General features: G+C 39.9%; 1 protein-coding gene across 1 annotated transcript in view; it reads left to right on the top strand.

The window, feature by feature from the left end:
• Positions 1–1,131: 1,131 nt before the first annotated feature.
• LYPLAL1 (lysophospholipase like 1) overlaps positions 1,132–22,872 on the top strand; it is a 29,935-nt gene continuing 8,194 nt past the window's right edge. Inside the window, exons 1-3 of the mRNA XM_037404982.1 lie at positions 1,132–1,265; positions 5,926–6,025; positions 16,992–17,161. Coding sequence (XP_037260879.1) covers positions 1,181–1,265; positions 5,926–6,025; positions 16,992–17,161 — 355 coding nt within the window. The 5' untranslated portion in view covers positions 1,132–1,180. The remainder of the gene's footprint in view (positions 1,266–5,925; positions 6,026–16,991; positions 17,162–22,872) is intronic.

Genomic DNA, 22,872 nt, shown 5'->3' on the forward strand with positions numbered 1-22,872 from the left:
AAAAGACAGCTGCGTACATTCTGAAGGGGCATCATAACATGCTGTTTGACAGTCTACGTTTAACTGGTGCCCTAAGATTTCATGGACTAAATATAAAGGAAAATAGTAGTCAGGACAGTAATCTGAACAGAAATACAAGCACAGCATGCTCTTCATATTACATACATGCTGATGTTTCATCTACTTAACCCACAGGCCATTCTGAAGGTAATAACATGCTACCTCAAGAGGCTAAGGTTTCATTACATTTTTAAGGACTAACAGGTGTGCCCCTATGGCTTGCCAAAAAACTTCCATGATGAACTGCAAAACTAATCTGTAAACTGGCTGCTCACCCCCTGGGTCGTGCTGCACCTGGCTAGTGAAATGGCAACAGCGGCGTTTATGTCTGGTCATCCTTGTTCCACCGCCGCAGACCTCAAAGCACCAAGGCAGGTGGTTAATCTAGACTTCACTAGGATTAAAAAAAAAAAAGGTCTTATGGCCTTGAATGTGTGTAGGTCATCTAAAAGGGTGAAAGAAAGTTCCTATTCCTCGTTCCCCTACAGCAGTTCAGTAGAAACTACCGGGATCATCAGAGTAGCTGTGCTCAGACGTGGATTACGGTCAGACAAGCTCTTGCAAGTCTGTTGGACCTTTTTTGTGTTGGACTTTTTTTATATCCACCCTTACAGGCCCTGCACTTTCCTAAGAGCCTTGAAGGAGCCATCCGAGCCCCCACCACCTGCCTCCCCTCAGTTCTCTCACCAGCCAGGTCTTTATTCTCCAAGGCCTGCACCTGGCGAGGCTGCAGCCTCATCGGCTTTCCAAACACCTATGAGAAGATGAGAGGGTCGACCCCCCCCTTTTACGGTTTGATCCGCGGTTTGCCCACCATACGGCATTTCTACATATGGGGTCTGTAGAGAGACAGTGTTTTCTATAAATAGGCTTTGGAGACAGGGCACGGCACTGAGCGTGAGCAGCTTGCTGGGTTGGGGCTGGGAGCCGCTCCTGAGGGCAGCGGCGCCTGAGCAGAGCGGGCCCAGGGGACCGGGCCGCGGGGCGAGGCGCGGGAGGCGGCCCCGGGGTCCCTCCCGGCCCGGCGGCGGGGCGCTGCGGGCGGCGGGCCGCTCTGCGCCGGCGCGGCGGGCCGCGCTACCGGCAGGGCCGGGCCCGGAGGAGGAGGAGAGCGCTGGGTATGGCGGCGCCGGGCGCGCTGCAGAGGAGCGTAGTGTCCCCCGCGGGCAGGCACACCGCCTCCCTCATCTTCCTGCACGGCTCAGGTGGCTTCTCTCCCCTCCTACCACGCGGCGGGGCCGGGGCTCGGGGCTTGGCGCCGGGGAAGGGCGCAGGGCGCCGCCCGGGGCAGGCCGGCGGGGCCGGGGTGCCTGCCGCTGCCGCCGCCCCCGCCGGTGCGCAGAGGGGAGGCCGGGGCGACCCCTCGGTGCGCGGCGCTGCGTGAGGCGGTCAGCGGGACGGGCCGGCCGCCACGGCGGCTGTCGGGCTCGGCGCGGCTGCGAGGCGAGGGGAAGGGACGTGAGGGGTCCCTGTCCCTGCGGCTGCAGCCGGCCCGGGGGACGGCGCGGCGCTGGCCGTGAGAAGGAGCCCTCCTTGGGCAGGGGGTGTGCGGCGCTCGGGGCCCTGGGCCCCGGGAGGGTCTGTGGGGCGTGTTTGAGGGCGGTGCCGTTAGACACCAGCCTGGCTTGATCTGCCGGGAGCACGGCCCTGTTCCAGAAGACCCCTTTTAATTCCTCCCCTCTAAGGGCGGCCACAAGCGAAGAGTGATTTTCACGCTTAAAATTGCTCCTGGCGTGTTTAGGATCAGACTGAGAGCACTGTTGTCACCTTTTGAGAGCCGGTGTTGGGCTGGCTGCTCTCAGGAGTGGCCACCACCTGCAGAAGGGGACTGGTCTGAGGGCAGGAGGGGCCTGTGTGCTGTGTTTGTTTGTTTTTCTTAAAAGGTTATTTCTAACTTGCTACATAACAACAACAAAGCCCACACGACTTAAAGAACAACAGTAATACTTGGTCTTTATCAGATCAAGGCCTTGGGAATCAGTTTTGTTGAGCTGTTCACGTGTGTGCGGCAAATGCTCAGCTCTTCCAGTGCATTTCTCCTAAGCTGATGCTTCTGTTTAGTTTAACAAAGATGGATATGTTTATTAGTTTCATTTTTATAATTTGCTTTTCTCAAATTCTGTGACTTAAAGAATGAAAGTGAAAGAGTTCCTAAGATGTGTTCAGCCTTCTTGTTAATGCTAATGCTTTAATGCTTGAGGAAATGATTTTCTCTCATGTTGGAGGAGTAAGGGAAGATTATGGTTAGAGGTTGATTCCACATGTGGTTAAAGTAGTCTACAATTTTTCGTTTTTGATACAATTTCATTCATAATGTTTGCAGTGGGGAAGTACAAGGATGCTTTTATTTGGTTTTGTTTAGCAGTTCCGCAGAACAAAATTTAAAACAGAAATAGCCACAGTGCTGTTGCTGTGGGCTGGCCTGTAAACCTGAATTGTAAACCTTCTGTAGAGCGCTTATGATGGAAAGTGGCAGTCAAATGGCATGGATCCATTTTGTTCATAATGCTTGCTCCAGACAAATTATAACAAGTGGAGAATGTGAATGCAAAACGGTATAGAAAAATATTAGAAGATTTCTGGTACTGTACATCAAATTTAGTTAGAGGATCCACTTGGTAGCTCAGCAGGGAAGGCAGATGGACATAACAAATGTATAATAATTTTTTAGACTTAAGTTTACAACTTTTCATGTTGCATAGAAGTGTTTAGGTTGGAAAATACCTTCTAAGATCATCAAGTCCAACCATTACCCTAGCACTGCCAAGTCTACCACTAAACCATGTCCTGAAGCACCACATCTACATGTCTGTTAAATACCTCGAGGGATGGTGACTCAAGCACTTCCCTGGGCAGCCTGTTCCAGTGCTTGACAGCCTCTTCCACCTTTTGTTGAAGAAACTTTTCCTAATATCCAATCAACGTGTTACATGTTAAGTTTAAATTTTGTATAGAAATAAATTCAAGCTATATTTGAAAGGAAAATAATTCATATTTTACTTGAGGAAGGGGAAAAGATAATTCTGTCATCAGTCTGTTTCAGGTTTGTAAGCAGACTAAGCAGAACTGTCTGTGCATTGTTTGACATTCTTTAGTAGAGTCCAGGAAAGCATATGATGCCAGAATCTTAAGAACAAACTGAAAGACAAACCTTTCAGAAAGTTGTTTGGTCTTCTTTGGTGTCAAAGTTGCCTCTCATTTCTTCCTCGCTTCCAAATTCTATTCTTACCAAATCAAAATGCATTACCTCTGTATGCAAGTGCTCACAGCGGCTGCAGAACATTTGGACCGTGGGACCTTCTTGACACACAGAAGGTCATAGTTAAATTTTCTCTTTCTTAATGAGTTTTCTATGAACTTTTCATGGACTAAGTAGCTTCCTTAACTGTAAATGTTTCTGCTGATACTGGCAAAGCTTAGGAATTGTGAGTAATAAAAGATGTGATATCAGAATTAATTTAAAAAGAAAGAAAAACAAAAAAGTAAACATCTATAATGAAAAGAAAGAATTTGAAAAAAAAGAGGATAATATTTAAATCCTTACAAACAGTTAACAAAACATGGCCTTGGGAGAAGGAACAGACACCATAAATATGTCAAGCTGGGGCACAACAAGAAAAGCTCAAGGACAACCAAATGGTTAATGTGACTAAACAGAAAATTACTGGAACTATGTGTAAGCTGTTCTAATTGGCATACTAAAGATCCACCCTTGAGAGCCCACTACTAACAAAGCCCCCTCATTACAGAAGTGCAGGGTTAAAAAAAAACCCACTGTACTTTTAATGGAGATGAGACTTAGGAGAATCAATGAGAATTAAGTGTGTCTAAACATGATTGTAAACAATTTTTTGAAGTGTATGAAAAGTTATGCTGTGTGTTAAGAGGTGTGTTAACTTTGTGGATTACCACCTATAACCCATCTCTGCACAAACATGCAATAAACGAATATTTCTTCTCTGTGTGTGGATCGGCTCTTGCATACTGGGTGAAAAACCTAGATTTGGGATAACAGATGTATCCTGCACCATTAAGGAGTTTGTAAAGACCAAAGTCCCAGCATTCAGATAGTTGCTTAGGTTGACCTACCTGAGGGTTGGTCCTGTGCAAGTATTTGCAAAGTCTAGACTTCTGTATTCTAACTGTAAAAAGAGGTGTGTATACAAAAAAAAAATGTTTATTCAAGTCTCCTTAAGATGCATCATTCGTAAATTTGGTGAAGGAACCATGAAGAAACCCTTCCAGATGAAAAGTGTCTACTAAGAATCAGAAGTTTATTTGGACTTCAGACCATACTACTCACATAAACAAAGTGGTTATGGGAATGTGTTCTGAAGCATCCAGTTAAAGATGTAACTTTGGTTTTACTGCTTAACGTAGCACAGAATAAGATTTGTGTCAGTTTTGCAACCCTGTTGCTTATTTGTCACGGAGTATTTGTCAAGCAGAACTTAATTGTTATGCCATTTGGGCTCAAAAGGAAAAAAATGCTGCGTTTGTTGCCTTCTATTTTAATTCTGAAGATTCATTAAATGTATGTGTAAATAAAGATAGCTGAATTTTGTTTGAGTGCTAAAGCAAAGACTCATCTTCTCTGTTGGGGAATTACAATCATAACAGTAAATCATGTTTATGTGATATTGTTCAGATGAACCCATGTGATGTGGCAGTAAGCCTGGTGTAGGGCAGTGACATTTAATTCTTGTGGTTCAGTGATTTTGTTGAAAAAAATAGGGTGAGTTCTAAAGTCAAACTGATCAACTTGAGAACAAGTAACAGAGAATACTTTTAACTCGGATTAGCACATGAGTTGATAATATGTGGGAGCCCCAACTTCAAACAAGACTAAAGCCCTATGGTAAGAGTTGCAGGAGTGAAGCTCCTGTTTGCTGAATCCCTACCAAATGTTTAGGTTGAACATTACTACATGTTGTATTACTGCCAACTATAAACCATGTTCCTTGATGGTCCAGTTTCTTCAAGCTTAAAGCATTGTTTAACTCTTACTGGAGACTTGTGTGTGCATGCTGTTCAAGCAGGGTGGCAAGTTACGGTTGAGGATACAGTGATGCAGAGGTGAGTTCTGGTGTACATATGTGTGCGTGTGTTTGAAAGAAACATGTAGTGTCTGCATAAGAATTCATCCTGTATATCCACGCATAGCACTTCAGGCTGCAGGGATTTGGCTATAATCTGACTTGGTCTAGGCTATAATCTGACTAGGAAAAAATACACAGTCAGATCACAACAAGCTTTCAAACAGAACTGTGGGACTAAGGTTTTGGAGGAGCCTGCCAGATACTTTTAACCCAAACTCATCTCTTGATCACTTTCACAAAACATTGGGAGTGTTTGATGCTTCTCTTAAGCCTGTGTGTAATGTCAGCATAATTACAATAATGTGAAGATCCTTTGTCTTGCTCTTGACTAGGTTTTGAAGTGGGTTAAAATAAAATTCTGTGTTAAAAGTAACTTATCTTTTCTAATGGGAGCAGCAGGTTTTATCTTCCTTCTTAAGATGTTCATCAGTATTTTATATCACTGTTACCAGCAAATAAGGTGAGCTACAAGTAAGAGGTAAGGCCTTGTGCCTGATTAGGATGTGCTTAAGCCATTGGATGTAGTAAAGCATTTATTAAACTTAATGCTGTGGGACCTTTAAAGTAGTCTGTTTCTAGGAAGTTTTGAGTCCATCTTCATTGGGAAGGGTGTTAAGGTTTTCTAGAAAGTTCTCTTCTAGCATTTTGGAGGATTTACACTGTGATTTGGAAATCAGGTCAGTCTCATGTAAATATATTTGACATTGTCTAGTTTTCTTGCTAAATGCACAGAATAATTCTTGTTGTACTCTTTTCTGTGATACAGGTGATACTGGCCAAGGAGCAAGAGCATGGATAAAACAAATTTTGAATCAAGACATGGCTTTCCAACATATAAAAGTAATTTACCCAACGGCTCCTGCCAGGTATTGTTTAATATATTTTAACTGTAGGATTAAATTTCTCTATTCCAGTACTGTAAAATATGCTTGTGAGTATTGGTACAGACTGTTGTAACACTTCCTTCTTCTTTTTCATGTGTGTGCTTTTTGGCAAAACTGAAGCTCAGCAGTGCATTGCTGCCCAGGTGCTATGATTTTAGGTCGTTAAGATTCTAAATGGTTAAGATTTTGTAGAAGTCACAGTCTCTAACTCAATTTCAGGTATTGTCCTCATAGTGTCTTTCCATCTCCTTGATATAAATAGAAGAAGATACTCCAATGTGTGTTGTAATGGCATTACAGAGCCATGTTCTGGATCACAGTCTGACTTACATTAACATCCATAAATTATTAACCACTAAACTATTCTTTTGTATTTAATGCCAGGTTTCAGTTCTGAAGGTGGTAGGTCTTTTTGGCAAGTGGGATGTGAAAGATCTTCAGCTGCTGGAGAAAGGACCGGGAGTTTAAAATTACACATTTCTTCTACTTTTAATCCTGACCCAACTGTTTCAAAGAGAATTTAGTTCAACTTTTGCTGTAGGAACAGTTCTTATTAAATGGCACTTGTATGTCCAGTGGTAGACTGGAAATACAGATAAAAATGCTTACCCCTGGGAATCGGAAAGTTAATGAGGTCAAATGTAAAGGCTAAAAATTGGACACCTGCCTCCATATTAGCTGTTAAAGACATGGACTTATATTTCAGAGATGTTTGATTTTTCTTACTATAAATTCATTTTTAAGGTGTCTGTGGCTCTATGTTAGGAAAATGTTTCCTTGAAAGGTAATGGGGCTTAAGTTTCTCTCTGAATTTGTGCGTAAGTGTGGATGCATGCTGAAAGGAGAAGGAAATTGTGACATTCTACACAGACTTTCGAGGTACAGAGGTTTGAAAGTCAGAAGAAATTTCTTGGAGGGTATAAACGAGTATAATAGCAGATTTTGTCTGGCACTCACTACACTTTCCTTGACCATGTATTTTTATGATCTACTTAGGCAGGAAAAGCAATTGAGAGATTGCAGTGTGAATGTAGTCACTGTGTTCCAGAAAAATCAAGCCTGTGAGTGGAAGTCTTTGAAGCAGTGTGGTTTGTGTTAGGTAGGGAATGTGATTTTCTGTAAATAACGTGATCGTTACTTTATTGATGACAGGCTAAAGTAATGCTAGAGTTATCAGTGGCACATGACATATAGTGATGGGCCCCATTTCTTTCCTGTCAATACAGCAGGTACTGGAGAAATGCAGGAAGTTTTGTTTCCCTATGAAATGATTTTTCTTCATGTTACCAGAACACCTCAGACCACATCTGTTAGGCCAGTGCTTTGCTTTTCCATTTCACTGCATTTCTGGGGTCCAGTCCTTCTCTTATTTATTTTGGTTTCTTTGGATAACTACAGATGTAAACTATGTATAAATGATTAACCAGGAAGATCTCCTGACTCAAGTGAGTGGCTTTTGTGGGTAATTTGTTTATATCTTAAGACTTTGGATTTAAATACTTTGGTAAACAAATGGGAAGAAAGGTAGTGTTGTACTTAAAAGATGTGAATAAACAGTTCCATACTCTTTCTTTTTTAAGTTGGGGTTGCTCTTGTTCTTCACTAGAGCAGATAGAGGTCATGTATGAGGTGATTCTGAAGTGATTTTTAGCAAAACTGTGAAAAGCTGTATATTCGAGGAACAAAAAATACCCACACTGTTTGTCTTTGACTGGCAATATGAAGTACGTTGGGAGTATTAGTGTACAGCCCTCTGCTGATAAGCACCATTAGCTGACATAATGAAATAAAACAGATGCCCTTAACTACAGTAATGTGCCACTGTTTGCAGCGATGTTGGAGTGAAGTTTGTGAAGATATGTGTTATTGATTGAAACAGAAATAACAAGCCTTTACAGATCCATTTCATGTTGTTTTGGTATTCAAGTCCAAAACACGCTATGCTTTTTGACACATTTGTAATGGTTGCTCTCCTTTCTTCCACAGAAAGGAAAAACGGGGCCTAGAACATCCAGGCTTGAATGGCAGACATTAAAATAGCTGTATCTGCATTAGGAACTTGAATATATGGTCTGATTTTGTGTGTGTGTATGTTTTGATAAGAATTCCAAATGCTTCTGGCACCAGCAGGGAAATTCAGAGTCCTTGATAATGAGACCTATAGATACACAGTTATGAGTGTGCAGATATGATGAAGAAGTTTCTGATCCAGTCTTTAATTGCGCAGAGACAGAGCGATATGCTGGTGGAAAGCTACACTGATGTGAGTGAGAGACTCTGTGGGTGGCACAACCTGCCACTGCATTGTCAATTATAGGAGCAGAGTGCAAAAGCTTGCCAGCAGGTTTTTACACTGATGATGAAATCAAAGAAAAGCCTGAAGTTAGGCAAGACCATACTAGGATTGCTTGGCTAATGTGCTCTTCTGGCATAATACTGTTCATGTGGATGTAGTTCATACTTTATAAACTCCTGTCTTTTCCAGCATAACTTACCACATACACATTGAATGCTTTCTGTCAAAGTAGTTATGCCAGTAAAAGCAGGTTTGATGCTATAACTGCAACACTAGAGGCTCTGGCAGGATAAACTGCAGGTCAGGAATACCTCTTCACTTTTTTGATGGATATAATTCTGCTGATAGATCTATAGATTTGGTCTTGTACATTCTTCACCTGTCTTGGAGTTCTGTAAAGCAGTGGGATTCACATTTTTCAACAAATTAAACATATTTTTTTTTTTTTTTTTTTTTTTTTGTGGAGGATGCTTGGGGTTTCTCTTTATGTTTTGTTTAGATTTTATCCCAGGCACTGAAGCATACATATTTTTCGTTTACTACAACATCAGGGGTTCAGACATGTTTTGATTGAAGAGTCAATATGTTTGAAAATTATTTTGGAAAATCAGCCTAGCATATAACCTAGAAGAATGTTCAAACATATTCACTGACTTCGTTAGCATTGATTTTGGCAAACACTTGAGAGGATACTTCCATTTTAAAGGTAAAAGCATTAGAACACTACTGGACTACTTTTATAAAACTATTTTTTACTGTTCTCTAGGTTTCTGTAAAAAGTTGCACTTTTTTTTTTTAAAAAAAGACTTATTTTCTTTAATCATTTTTGTAATGTGCAGGGTCTGTGTAGAGAATGATCACCAGATGTCCCCTGGACAGGTAAAATATTTGCAACACTTTCTCACACTTGCCCCCATCACTTTGGAAGGTCCTGTGAGTCTCATGTTTGGTTTTCCTGAGCAAAAATAACAGAATGTAGATAGTACGATTTACTATTTAAAAAAAAGGAAAAACTTGCAAACTTTCTCATTAAAATGCTTATGGTAAAAAGCATGTTTAGATGAAAAAGGAAAAAATATGTGGATTTGAAGTCTCAGCGTGATGTAGTCAGAGTAGTGAACACTGAATTTGGAATATGTTTGGAAGTTCATGTAGCTGGGGCATGCACATTTTTTTACAAGTAAAACTTTTTGACATTTCTTAGGGAGGTTTTGTTTTTTCTCTGTAATGTAGGCAACTGGAATACTAAAAAATGAGTAGAGAACTTGTTTTAATAGGTTGTTCTTTTAACTTCACCTTTCTTTTAAGATCGGTGCTTCTGTACATCGATTAAACTTGTTAAACACAGCAGAATTCTATTTCCTCTCCCTTTTAATGCTGATGTATATCTTTAATTAAAAATAAGAAGCTCAAATTGTAGCCCTAGCAGCTGATGCAATCCCTAAAGCCACGTCTACAGTAATAGTTTTAAAGGAAAGGGTTTCCTTTTTCCTTTTTTATTTGGGTCAGGATGGCTGCAGCTTTAAATACTGTTTCAGCTGCTACAACTGTGACTTAAACATTAGGTTTCTATTGAGTGTCTAAATCAGAACTGAATACCACCCAATTTAACCTCCTTTTTTTTTTTTTTTTTTAATAGAAAGTGATAGTTTAAATTGGCATTGCAGGAGCTAACGTGGTAAAGTTAAAACCATTTAGGCTCCACTTATTTTAATAAGTATACCTTACCTTCTATAATTCCCTCAAAAAATCTAGGTCAAAGATTCTTTGCGTTGTCTAGCATTCCATTCTGACAGTCTTCCTCTTCTGCAAGTCAGAAAGTAAACTATAAATACTTCTTGGGCTATTTTGTGGATCTTTTTGACATTCACTCAACACATCTTTCTGTGGCCAATAAGTCTCTATGCAGAGTTTGTTGTCTAGTTGGGGTTTTTTCCCAATTTACTCTAATTTCCCTTGTCTCTAAGTAAGTGGCTGGTAAGGACTGCTCAGCATTATATGGCCTGGTACTCCATCCTTTCACCTAAGTTCACATCTTTGCTCAGCATATGGGTGGAAATGAGTTTCATCTCATCGTAGTCCCCATTTGGCTATATTGCAAAACCACCAGACAGTTTGGCACCATGCAGCTACATTGGCAGTCTCTACTTGTGAGAGGCCCAGGACGGGAAAAGCAGCAGGGGTACTGCAGGTCAGACTGGAGATGGATTGGTGGAGCTGTGTAGGGGAGCGTGCATGGTGCCTATCATACTATTTTTGGCTCAAGCGAATGTTATTAATCCTTCACATTTGTAAGCCCTAACCTCATTCATAAATTTCACACAAAGAAGTCTTTTTAGAGGTGGACGTTTGAAGGACAAATCGAAAGGGTTTTGGTTGGTGTCATGGGGTGGTTCTTTCATCTCCTTTTGTAAGTAGAAATTTAACATATTTGCATAATAATGATGGAAGCATGCTTGAATGAACTTCATATTTTCCTTTTACTTTTCCTCTTGCATTAGGTGAGGAAAACATGAATATGCATACATGTAAGGGTTACATCATATTCTAAATAACATGTGGAATGCAATAAACAGTTGTCAGAGATCCTTCAGTCATGCTTGGGGAAAACAAAGTAGAACATAATAGCAATAATCTTGGATTTCTGATCCCATTAACTACATCATGCTCTTAGACATCTTTCCTCTTGTTTTTCTTCTCTCAACTGTTTTCCAGGACAGAATTGGAGACAGTGGTTTTTATATGGCTATTCCAGCAAGCAGTTGGGTGTTCTGAGTTGTGTCATTCTGTGCTCTCGCTTTGCTGTCTTTTTTTTTTTTTTGGGGGGGGGTGGTGTTTACCTACTGTCATTCATCCATCCTCAGTGTTGTTTGCCATCACTGTGTGAAAGATACCACTTTGAATCCCAGAGTGTCTTACAAACCCCATAATGGAGAACTGATTCACATTGGACCCTGGTTTGCCTCTTGCCACTTACCTTCAGTGAATTCATAAAGCAGCCGCTATTTGCTGGTTGCTGAGGAACTGGAAGTGTGCAGAAAAGGTCATTTATGGTCTTCTCAACCATAACAATAGTGCTATTTCAATGATTAGTACAAATCCCCACAATTTACATTCACGCACACCCCCAAAAAAACCCCAATACCAACCCAACAAAGAAACGGGAGCAAACGCAGAATTTGTCCTGCTGAGTCTTGTTTTGGCTTCTATTGCGCTTCCTTGTCCCAAGTAACAGAAACTATCAACTTAGTATTTCTTCAGGTAACCATTCTGCACCAGCTCAGTTAGCTGTCATTTCACACAATATACATCCAGAACAACTATCAAAAGCATTTTTATGTGGTTGTGTGAACAGGCACAGCCTTTTCTCCAGAACAGCCAAAATTGCTCCTCATGGAAATGACTCTTGCCTTCATTTTTTTTAATTTTAAGTGTACTTCCAATTTTAAGCTGTTTGAATGTGCATCTTATGTTCTGTTACCATATTGCAAAACTTCATTGTTAAGGTACGTTGAACATCAGTTTTAACATAAGATATAACTTGCACTAGAGCTTTGAATTACACTTCTGATTTGAGTAGATGGATTCTCTGCCTTCCCTCCTTTTTCTTTTAACATTTTCTGGTTCAAGCAGACAGTGAGAATTAAAAAGCAGAATTATGAACTAGATTTTCTGTTGCAGTGTACTAGTATCAGCAGTGAGAATATGCTAGGAGAGAATTTGTCACAGGGGAGTAACTTTGCTTTCATTGGAAAAACCTCCCATCAGCTGTAAGGGAGTCAAGCTTTGCTTCTAGAATCGTAGAACGGTTTGGGTTGGAAGGGACCCTTAAAAGCCATCTAGTCCACCCCCCCTGCAGTAAGCAGGGACGTCTTCAGCTAGGTCAGGTTGCTCAGAGCCTCCATCCAATGTGACCTTGAATGTTCCCAGGAATGGGGCATCTACTACTTCTCTGGGCAACCTTCCAACTGTTCCAGTGTTTCACTACCCTCATTGGAAAAAATGTCTGCCTTATATCTAGTCTAAGTCTACCCTCTTTTAGTTTAAAATCATTGCCTCTTGTCCTATCGCAACAGGGCGTGATAAAAAGTTTGTCCCCATGTTATAGTCCCCCTGTAAATAGTGAAAGGCTGTGATAACGTCTCCGCAGAGTCTTTTCTCCTCCAGTGTGAACAAGCCCAACTCTCTCAGCCTGTCTTCATAGGAGAGGTGTTCCATCCCTCTGATCGTTTTCGTGGCCCTCCTCTGGACTTGCTTGAACAGGTCCATGTCCTTCCAGCGCTGAGGGTTCCAGAGCTGAACGCAGCACTCCAGGTGGGGTCTGACCAGAGTGGAGTAAAGCAGAGCTTAAGCAGTCCAGCAGCGTGCTCTGTAGATTTCCTCAAAGGGATACGTAGTCTTCCAAAAGATGATGTTACACTGTCTCATGCGACTTTGTGCCTCCTGAGAGGAGATGGGTTTGGGAAGGAAGCAAAAGTGAGAATTTAAAAAAATGTGATCTTTCTTTCTTTGAATTTTGAAGCCTAACTTCACTATAAATTCTGAGTTCTGTCTGACATCTCAGGAAGTTCTGTCTGGAACTTAAAGAAAGCTGTAAGCCAGCTCCAGTGGTCTGGGGTTTATGCGACTGCGTTAGCAGGGTGATCACAGTGCTGAATGTGAAGGCAGTGATACCATTGTGCATCAGGAGAAATTGCTGGGGGAAGAATATTTACTATTTATCAATGTGCTGTCTGCTACTCTTATGTTTCTTATTTAAAGCAGCTAGCAATGCTCACTTGTCTTTTAACTTAAAACGTTGCACAAGGACAGTGATTTATTGGATAATGAACAAAAACACCTGTAGTTTTATGTGAATTGCTATGCTAATAGCATCATTCTGGAGGCAGAATTTGGTGCGGCTTTAGATCTGAATTTGAACCTTGTGTAGCATCATTTGTTTGCTCTCCACTTCTGTTACGAGAATGTCAAACTATTTAGCACAATTCTAAATGTGATTAAGGTCTAGAGTATTTAATATGTGCTCAAGGAAAGTGGACGAAGATAGTGTTGTTGCTTCCTGCTTTCATGATATTTTCATCATTAGTACATAACTCACATTGGCAGAAGCTACCCTATCTTGAGTTTGTGAAAACTTGTGTGATCCATATTACTTTGAGACTTTGCAGTGAAATCAAGAGTGAAAATTATTTCTACTTGAACATGTTTAAAAGACTGAAAGATTGATAAAAACTGACAAGAGATATTACAGGATATATTTTCCTTTTAAGACATTCAAATATTAAGTGTGTAGGATCTTCTTGAAACTGCTGTCTCATGCAAGAAGTGTATGTGTGAGAAAACAATTGTAGATCAATGCACACCCTTAAAAAATAAAACCTGTAATCAGAAAACATGATCTAGAGTGATTTGAGGATGTTGGGAAGCATTTTAAAGATTCTTTTCCTCAGGGTGCTTGCAGTTTCTTAAACGGTCTGTGATTTTAGCCATGTCTCCATTATGTTATCTTTTCTCTCTATTTTCGTATGTTAAGATTTAGTTGAATTGTTAGGAAATAGTGTTTCAAATGTCTATTAAAAATGTGTTCAAGTTTGAAAGTCAGGTGTACCCAGAAGAGAGGGTTCTTGGTTCTTGTTTTCTTACATAGATTTGAATCTTGTGTGCTCCAAAGCAAGCAAAACATACACGCTCCCACCATTAAACGAGCAACAACAACAAAAAACAAAAAAAAACCCCCACGCAACTTGAGCGGCTATGTATTTTCATTCCAAGTTTCAACCACACGTGTTTTAGAGACACAGAGCTTTATTTTTTTATTTATTTTTTTTAATCACTTAAAAAAGAATATAAAGAAAGCAAGATACAGAGGAAGAAAACATCAGGACTAATGTTACAAATTTTGATTAAACATGGGAAAGCAAAAAATCCAAATTTAAAGCTGACCGTTTGGTCTGATGCTGTCCTTAACTGACCGTGCTGGTCTTACTGGATGGGGTTTTCACTCCACTTTGTACTTCTTGCTTTTGTGTATTTCAGTCCAGCCTCTCATGTCACTGTAATATAGGGATTTTTCTATTATTTTTTTTCTTTTGTGGTTTAATTGTATGAAAAAATTTTGTGCTGTATTCTTGGATCTGTACAGATGGTTCTATGCCAAACATATTTGTTTACCATGGTAATGTCTGAGTTGTAGTGTGCCAGCTAACAAAGGGATTTATTTAAGGAACAAGGTGAATGACTAAAACAGATGTGCCAGTTGGGTGAACCATTAAAAGAATCTTACTTCTCAGCTTTATGTAAAGGTTATTTTTAATGAATTTCTGAGAAATTAAGAGTGGTTGCAAAGATGTTTTTGAGACAGCTAAAAGCATCTTGTCTATTTGCTTGAGGATCTTTTCCTGTGGGCTATTGACACATTAGTCTTTCATCTGTCTTATTGAAGAATTTGCAAAGACAAAAGTTAAAAGTCCTGATTTTCATCATCTGATCAAGTATTACAATCTCATAATGGATTTCTTCCTTTTTATCAATTGTTTGATTCTGACTTTTGGTTGTGGGAAAATCTGTTTTTATATTTCTGTAATGTAAATGCAAATTTCTGTGATGTAATACAAATATGTATCTTCATTCCATGGAAATCCCGGGTGAACCTGTTGTAATAATACTAAGACCTTATGCATGTTTTCTCACACAAATGTAAGTTACTCTGGTTTTACTAGAAAATTAAGCACTCTGGCTGCTAAGCATTTTAACCAGGATTGATGTGAAAGTGTTTGAGAGAGAAGCTAAAACTGAATTAAATGCTGTTTGCCCCAGCGCTTAGTCTGTTGTACATCACATTGTCCAAGTGACTTCCAAAAACTCCACTGATTCTGCTGTTGTTGATATTTTTGACTGGAACATCTCCTCTTAAAAAATTACTTTTGTGAATTGGAGATCTGTAATTTTGTTTCTTAGGTATTGATCAATTCACTTGGGAAGAATCCTGGAGACAGTGGTAATACTAAAGAGAAGTTAAAAAAAAAGAAGGCATTTTAATGACATTTTTAAAATTTGGCTTCTTGCATGTACAACATATTTCTACTGAATTTCCTTTAATTTAGGAGTTACCTTTTTCTGTTTTAAAGACAAGGGCTAACTTGAAAGAAACCTGTTAATTCGGGTGCTTAAGTATATGGTTTGTTTGGAATTAAGCAAATCAGGGGCTACTTAAGGCACACACTGTATACACTGACATATTTGTATGTCATTTTGAGTAACAGTAGATTTTAGGTGCTCCTTCCATCAAAAAGATGAAGCAGTGTAGTCTGCCTATAACCATCTGTTGCTGTTTGCTGCCTCGTTCTTCAGATTTGGCTTGCCAGCTTTTCAGTCATGGACTTTATTTCATGTTCATGGCACCAGGCAGAAGAAATTCTGTGTTCTTTCATATGTGACTCGTGTCTGAGCAATGCAAATAGTATACTGCCTTTTGTATGTGTGTAGTGGTGGCGGTATTTCTGCTTTAGAAATAGCCATTTACATATGTGAAGCCTCTCTGGTATTAATAATGGCAGAATTTGTTCCTTCATTAAGAACAATTAAAATAGCGGCTTTCTCTTTTTAGGCTAGTTGTGGTTTTGTTTAATCCTAGTACTGAAAAAAATCCAGAGAGAGCACAGAAGTCAATGTTAGTGTTTTCAGTGGGTTCCCATCCAGACAAATTTATCAAGGGCTGTCTGTAGGCAGTGATTGTCATCTGATCTGAGCTCATCTGAGTTTAAGTAAAAATGAAAAATTTTCTCCCTGATTAAACATTGCAATTAAGGATTTTAGGGGGCTTGGTTCTGAGGTGAAGCATTGATCTCATAGCAGTATGTTTGGTATTAAATTTTAGAGCCATTGTAAGGCAATTAGATCACCTTTCTTGGGATTTCAGGGCTCTGTTCATCATATTTATTTAAAAACAAAGAAAAGGCTCCTTTGAATTGTAGCTTCCTTGATTATCTGAGGTTTGGGCAACATGTTATTAAAGCCCTTAAAATACTAATCTGACAACACAGTGTTATGGTGGAGTATCATGTTTCTGATCTGTGCACCAATCCAATAAGCACGTGGCATTTCTTCATGTTATTTTTATGAAGATACCTGCCCTATTAAGGTGAGGATGGCTGTATTTATTTAAGAAAAAGAAAAATCAAGAGAAGGAAGGAGTTTTTGTAAACACCTAGTGGTTCATAATACCTATCTCCTGTCAATTTTGACAACAAGACAACTGAATCGCATAAAGCTAGCTCCAACAAAGGTGTCTTGTTTAGCAGCTAATTCAGTTTGTCCTATTCCAAGGTGGATTACAACTTTACCTTTGTTTGGGATTAGGAACTTCTTCACAGGGTTAAGAATTAAAAAAAGTTTAGCTGAGCTGACCAACCTTGACACTGACTGAAACTTGCATTTTACATAGCTTAAAAATGCTGTCTTAGTTCTTGAAGGACCACATTTTGAATGCAAAGAAGTGCAATGTGACTGGATGTAAATTGAGTTAGATCTGAAGGAGGTTCCTTCTCTCCATTGCTGGAGAGACACTGAATTGTCTTTATGTATCACGTACACTGAAGGCTTGTGATGTTATGCTTGGTTAATCATTTGTTTTCTTTTCTTCCACCATTCCAGGCCGTATACACCTATGAAAGGAGCCTTTTCCACTGTGTGGTTTGACAGATATAAGATCTCAAATGACTGTCCAGAGCACATCGAAAGTATTGATTCTATGTGCCGGGGACTTACAGACTTGATCAACGATGAGATTAGAAATGGCATTGCAAAGAACAGGATACTAATAGGTAAGAGAGATTTGGTTTTAATGTGTTTCTTTTAATGGGTTTTAATTGTTAAGAGATCATCTACTTTGAATTTACTTCATCCTGAAAGCTCATGAGCATGTCTTGCAACTTCTGAACAGCCTCTTCAGCAGCCAATTCTCAAGAATATTGAATCATTATTTAAACCTGTAACAAGTGGGGAATGTGGCTAACTGTAAGCAGTGTCCTCAAAAATGTAACTTAAAACTGGTGTTATTGTAAATAGTCATTTGTACCTTACCTGTTATTTAAAATACGGAGTGGGCAGTGATTTATTTGAAATGGTAAAAATATGTACTACTTACTTTTAGCCCTCTCCAAGGATGGAAGCGTATACTTTCCCAAAATTACTTGTATTTTGGAGAGAGGAGGTAGAGCATCTAAACAACCATGTGCTTTTCCTTTCTGCTCTGGTCATTTTGGTTTAAGTTAATTTGTGGGGAAAAAATCTGCATGTTGCACATCACTACAGATTAACACCTGATAACAAATGAAGTATTAGCCATCATAGTTCATATGTGTCCATCTTTCTGTTCCTCTTAATTTCCACAAATTTCCAGTAATTTTCACAGTACTACTGTGGAATAGATAGTGGGGATATTGAGGCATGGGAGTCGAGGGCAATGGAGTAGCCTGGAGAGGCTACAGAGAATTTACAAGTCCTTGGCTCCCTGTCCCGTCCCTAGACCACAAACTGTTTCAGGTTGGGGAAAAAAACTCTTTAACGTGGGAACTTACAAATTTATGGCCAACTGAGTCATGCCATCAAAATCCTGCATGGTGGAGCCACTACCATTCAGCCCACATTTTTTCTTGGTCCAGCTCCATGTTGCTCTTTGAAGGCCTCTGTTTACTTTCTCTTTTTGGCTCATTGCCCTGGCTGCAGAATGCATTGTTTTGGATGGCTGTCAGCATAGTCTCTTTGATTTTTCTTTCCTGTGTTATACCTGCTGGCTTGGAACAGCTGAAGAAGCGCAGGTGCTTTTCTGTAGAGTGAGCTGGGAGATGTTCTGTGTACAAATCCACTTTACTACTAGGCTTTTTTCCTTTCTCTGGAGCCTTTAAAATTAAAAATAGTGAGACTGCAGAGTATGAAAGTTGTTTTACAAGTCATAAGCAGAGTAAGGAAGTTGGTATGCGCCGATTGTTTCAGCCTGTAGATTCTTTGGAAGTCCCCATCTGTGTGTTTGCATTCCTCATCTGTAAATCAGAAATAATTGCACTTATTTTCTCACTCTTGGGAGATTTGATTTCAGGCTTCTAGAGTGAGGCACTGTTTCCTTGCCTCTGTGACAGAGACTCGATGTATACATCTTCACAGTTCAATCTGATATTGGTGCAACAATCAAAATAAAGCAGGCCTGAATTGACTCCATCCAAAGTTCAGACGGGGACCCATGTGGATGCATAAGAAATTCACTAGTGGAAAAAGAATAGTGTCATTTATGGCTGCACGAGATTGTGTTCTTCCATGTGAACTCTGTACCTTCTCTGCAGTGGTTTTTATGATTAACCAGTGTTGATGCAGTGGAGAATGAAGCTTAGAGATCCTGTAAGGTTTGTGTGCATAAAGGGGAGATTTAGTATCATTCTGAGTCAGCCCAGTGTGACATTCTTAGTTGTTTTAGATGGGACTTTGTGCAAATAATTGCCTGTCTTCTGGCATTGTTTCTTAAGGAAATTAGGCATTTTGTAAAGGCACCTGACAGCTTTATAGCATTTTCGATCAAAAGAGAATACGAGGCCTAGGTTTGGTTATGAAGGTATAGTCAGTATGTCTGCACCAAACTGTAACGTCAAGTGGAAAAGGAGAAACGGATGGCCTGAAATTTTCCGCGTTTGGGCAAGATTGGTGTACAGGAGATAATGGAAGATATGGTCACTTGCTTAGAATGCCAAAGAACTAAGTCCTGTCAGATCTTTTTAGATTTCTCTTTGAAAAAGTCAGAAATATCCATTCGGTACAAGAAGAGGAGGCTCGAGGTAACAGGTGGGGAGCAGACAGTGGATTTGTGGCTGCTGGTACCGTACAGGTGGAGGCGGCAGCCTTCTTGAGGTGAAGAGAAAAATAAGACAATTATAGCAGAAGATATGAAGGTGAAATTTTGCTATGGATATTTTGTCAGTGCATTCAGTGATGTTGAGTCATATTGAAGATCCAGAATGGGAATGCTGGTATGTGTCTTATTATGGAAAGTAGAGACAAAATAGTTGAGAGAAGAGACTGGAGGGCTTGGGGTTCTGTGAAGAGCAGTGGGGGCCTTTTCGAGTAGGTCACAGAAGCCAAGAGAGCAAAGCAGTTGCACGAAGAGGTAGTTACAAGGAATGAAACGGTTGTTAAAGGGTTAAGGAGAACTGGGTTATGGGACTGTCTGTTTTGTAATGAGTGGGAGTTTTAATGAGTGGAAAGAAAACAAAATGAGTATGAGGAGGGTAACAAGGTTGAAGGTTATGGTTTTTTATGGAAGAGCGGACTAGAAATTACAGGCTGAGGATGAGTGTCAGATATTGTTAGATGAGGGTGAGCAAGGTGTTAGGCAAGCAGGAAGGTGGGCAGCTGCTGACAGCTCAGAGGTGTGGGGCAAGAAGGCAGGGTCTGAGGGAGCACTATGCAAAGGAGAGCGAGTGGGAAGAGAGGGGAAGCAGAAGCAGGCTCTCAGCAGTGGAAAATGAGGCCAGCACCTGGTGTTCTGGGGGATGATTCTCCCGGAGCCATTCAAAATTTCCACAAGGCTCAAGATTGTGGGTACAGTAAGATCATTTGTTCTGAAATAAATTATAGCCTGTGCTGTTTGTTTCGGTAGCACAGTTTGCTCTGAAATCCGCAAGTGGCTGCTTGTAGGGCAGAACTCTAAAGCTGAGGACGGAGTCCACATTGTGCAATGCCACTTCTCTTTTTCCATATCAAGGAAAATACTGGTGCAGCTTTGTTTTTAACAGCTGCTCAACGTATCTACTTCTAAAGAATTAAATTACTTAATTTACTCAAGGTAAATAGTGTCTTATTATTAAAACCTCCGTATCAATTTAGTGTAACAAGCAGTACACAGTAGTACATGGCTCACCTACCCATTCCTATTTCCTGACAATTTCATGAGTTGCTTTCCATTTAATACAGAAGTTGTTTGAAAGAAGTAAACTTCTGGTTCATTAAGGTTTATTTCCCCTGACCTTGGAAGAGGAAGGAAGGGAAAGTGACTGCAGTATATAATTATTCAAAAATAATTATATCATCCCCAGAATTTGATAATGGAAGTCACTTTTTAGCCAAACATTCTTTTTGAGTTACTCTTGCTGGTCTTCCTGGCAAAAGCACTTGCAAATAATCCTGTAAAGAGCTGTATATTGACTTTGGAGGTAAAAGAGGATGATAAAATTAGTCACATTCTGACACTTGGAGCCTTGATAGTATCCCTCCTTAAAAACTAGATGTATTCTTTCTTTTTAAATGCTTGAATTCATTGCTAAATTAGCTAAGCAAGCAAATAACCAGAGTTTGAAATGTGGGACAATCAGTTCTTTTTCTATTTAAAGCTGGAGTTGGTTTTTCAGGTGGTGGTGGTTTTGCTTTGTTTTGTTTTCTCGGGTTTGTTTGGGTTTGTTTGTTTTTTTTAAACTGCTTCCATAGCGATAGTGCATTATAAAATAACTTCCCTTCGGTGGAAAATGTCAAAGATTTCAACAGTCCTATTCAATAATATGTTAGAAGCTCTTGAAAGAAATGGCCACTCTCACATTTGGAGCATTCTGATAGTGCTTGCTTTATGTCCTGGTTTTGGCTGGGATAGAGTTAATTTTCTTCTTAGTAGCTGGTGCAGTGCTGTGTTTTGGATTTGATGTGACAGCAATGTTGATAACACACTGATGTTTTTAGTTGTTGACAGGTAATGTTTATTCTAAGTCAAGGACTTTTTAGTTTCTCAGGCCTTGGCAGCAAAAGGGTTGGAGGGGATGCAGCTAGGACAGCTGAGCTGAACTTCCCAAAGAGATGTTCCGTACCATGGGACATCACGCTGGGTATAGACACCGGGGGCATTGGCCAGGGCCTGCCGATCCTTGCTCAGGGACTGGCTGGGCATCGGGCAGCAGGTGTGAGCAATTGTATTGTGCATCATTTGTTTTTCTTTTCTCCCTTCCCTTTGGATTTCATTCCTCTCCCGTTCTCCCTCCTTTTCATGGTAACTGTTAAGGTTATTATTATTGTTGGTTTTGTTTTATTTTATTTCAGTAATTAAATTGTTGTTAACACCTGAGTTTTACATTCCTTTCAGATTCTTCTCGCCATCCTCTGGGTGAGGTGGGAGTGAGCGAGGGACTGCAGGTACTTAGTTATCAGCTGGGGTTAAACCACAACACTTTAGTTAACTACACTTTAGTGAAAGGCAATCTTTTTTTGTTCTCTTTTTTGTTCTTAATTTAGTGCTACTTTCTTACTTCTACAGGTCACTTTTTTGTGTAGTGCAGAAATGCTGATCCAAGCCTGTTGGCCTCGCCACCTGTAGTCACTTGTGTAGGCAGCCAGTGAAAATAAACTTTCCATAACAGTCTTGTAGATTTGACTACATGCCAAAAAACACATGCATGATTCCTGACCCCTTGTACTGTAACAATAACACAAGACACACAACCACTTTTTGTTTATTGCTAGACTTCTTACATTGCTACTGAACCATGGTGGAAATAACATGAAAGTTCTGTGCTTCTTGTAAATATTAGCATTTCCATCTCTCTCAGTGTGTGTGAGAATGGGATGGGGAGAGACTGTCTTGGCTTTGACATCGCAGAGAAAGAGGATTCTGTAAATATGGGAAGATAAATCAACAGTAAATAGTTAAAATGTTGGGCAAACTACATCACCTACAGTCTTGGTATTTTATGTCTTTGGCTTCGAAGCCTTTTGCTGTTACTCTTATTCTCTTATCTTGTTAATCTTGTATCTTCTGTCTTTATTAGGAAAATGTCTTTCACTTAAAGGCACTTGCTGCCTTGCTGTCACAGGGTAAAATCATGGGTTTATGTTGCCATTTGTCACTGCAATTCAAATGAGATTTCTCTTTCTGTACCACCCATTACGTGGCTTTGTGGTTTATCTAAATTATGCTTATGAGGTGCTGGGCTCAAACCAGTACTGTTAGTCCATCTTCCCGACAATACCAGCAAACATTTCATTAAATTCCAGTGCATCAGTGTAAATTTGCATTGCATTTGTACTTCAGGGCAAATGTTTGCTCCCCTTGTTTGTTTGCATCTGAACTGGCCATTTATCTCTTTTGTCTCACTACTACTCCTTTTACCTCCTGATATGCAGGCAATAAACACTGACAAATGAATGTTTGTTTCCTTCCTAAATTGTTCAGTAGGAGGTAAAAATGCTAATAATTTTAATCAGTAGGATCCACCACTTGTCACTTTGTTTCCCAGCTCTTGACGGTGACTGTACTAATGTATCTAGAAATGAGAGTCTTGCAAAGATGGCACGTTCTCAGTTTCAGTCTGCATGGTGAATGACAGACTTAGCAAATGATAGTGAAGATTTGGAGTAATGAAGGCATACAGCAGTAAAACCAAAAGTAATTTAATGATGTTATTGTCATCACATATTATCATCAGATAATGGCTTTGGGAAAAAAAGAATTATGAAGTGAATTGGATTCTGATCTCTTCAGCCTTAGTAGAAACTCTGTTGAAAACAT

Source organism: Falco rusticolus, chromosome 12, assembly GCF_015220075.1.
Source record: "Falco rusticolus isolate bFalRus1 chromosome 12, bFalRus1.pri, whole genome shotgun sequence".
NCBI classification, from domain to species: Eukaryota; Metazoa; Chordata; class Aves; order Falconiformes; family Falconidae; genus Falco; species Falco rusticolus.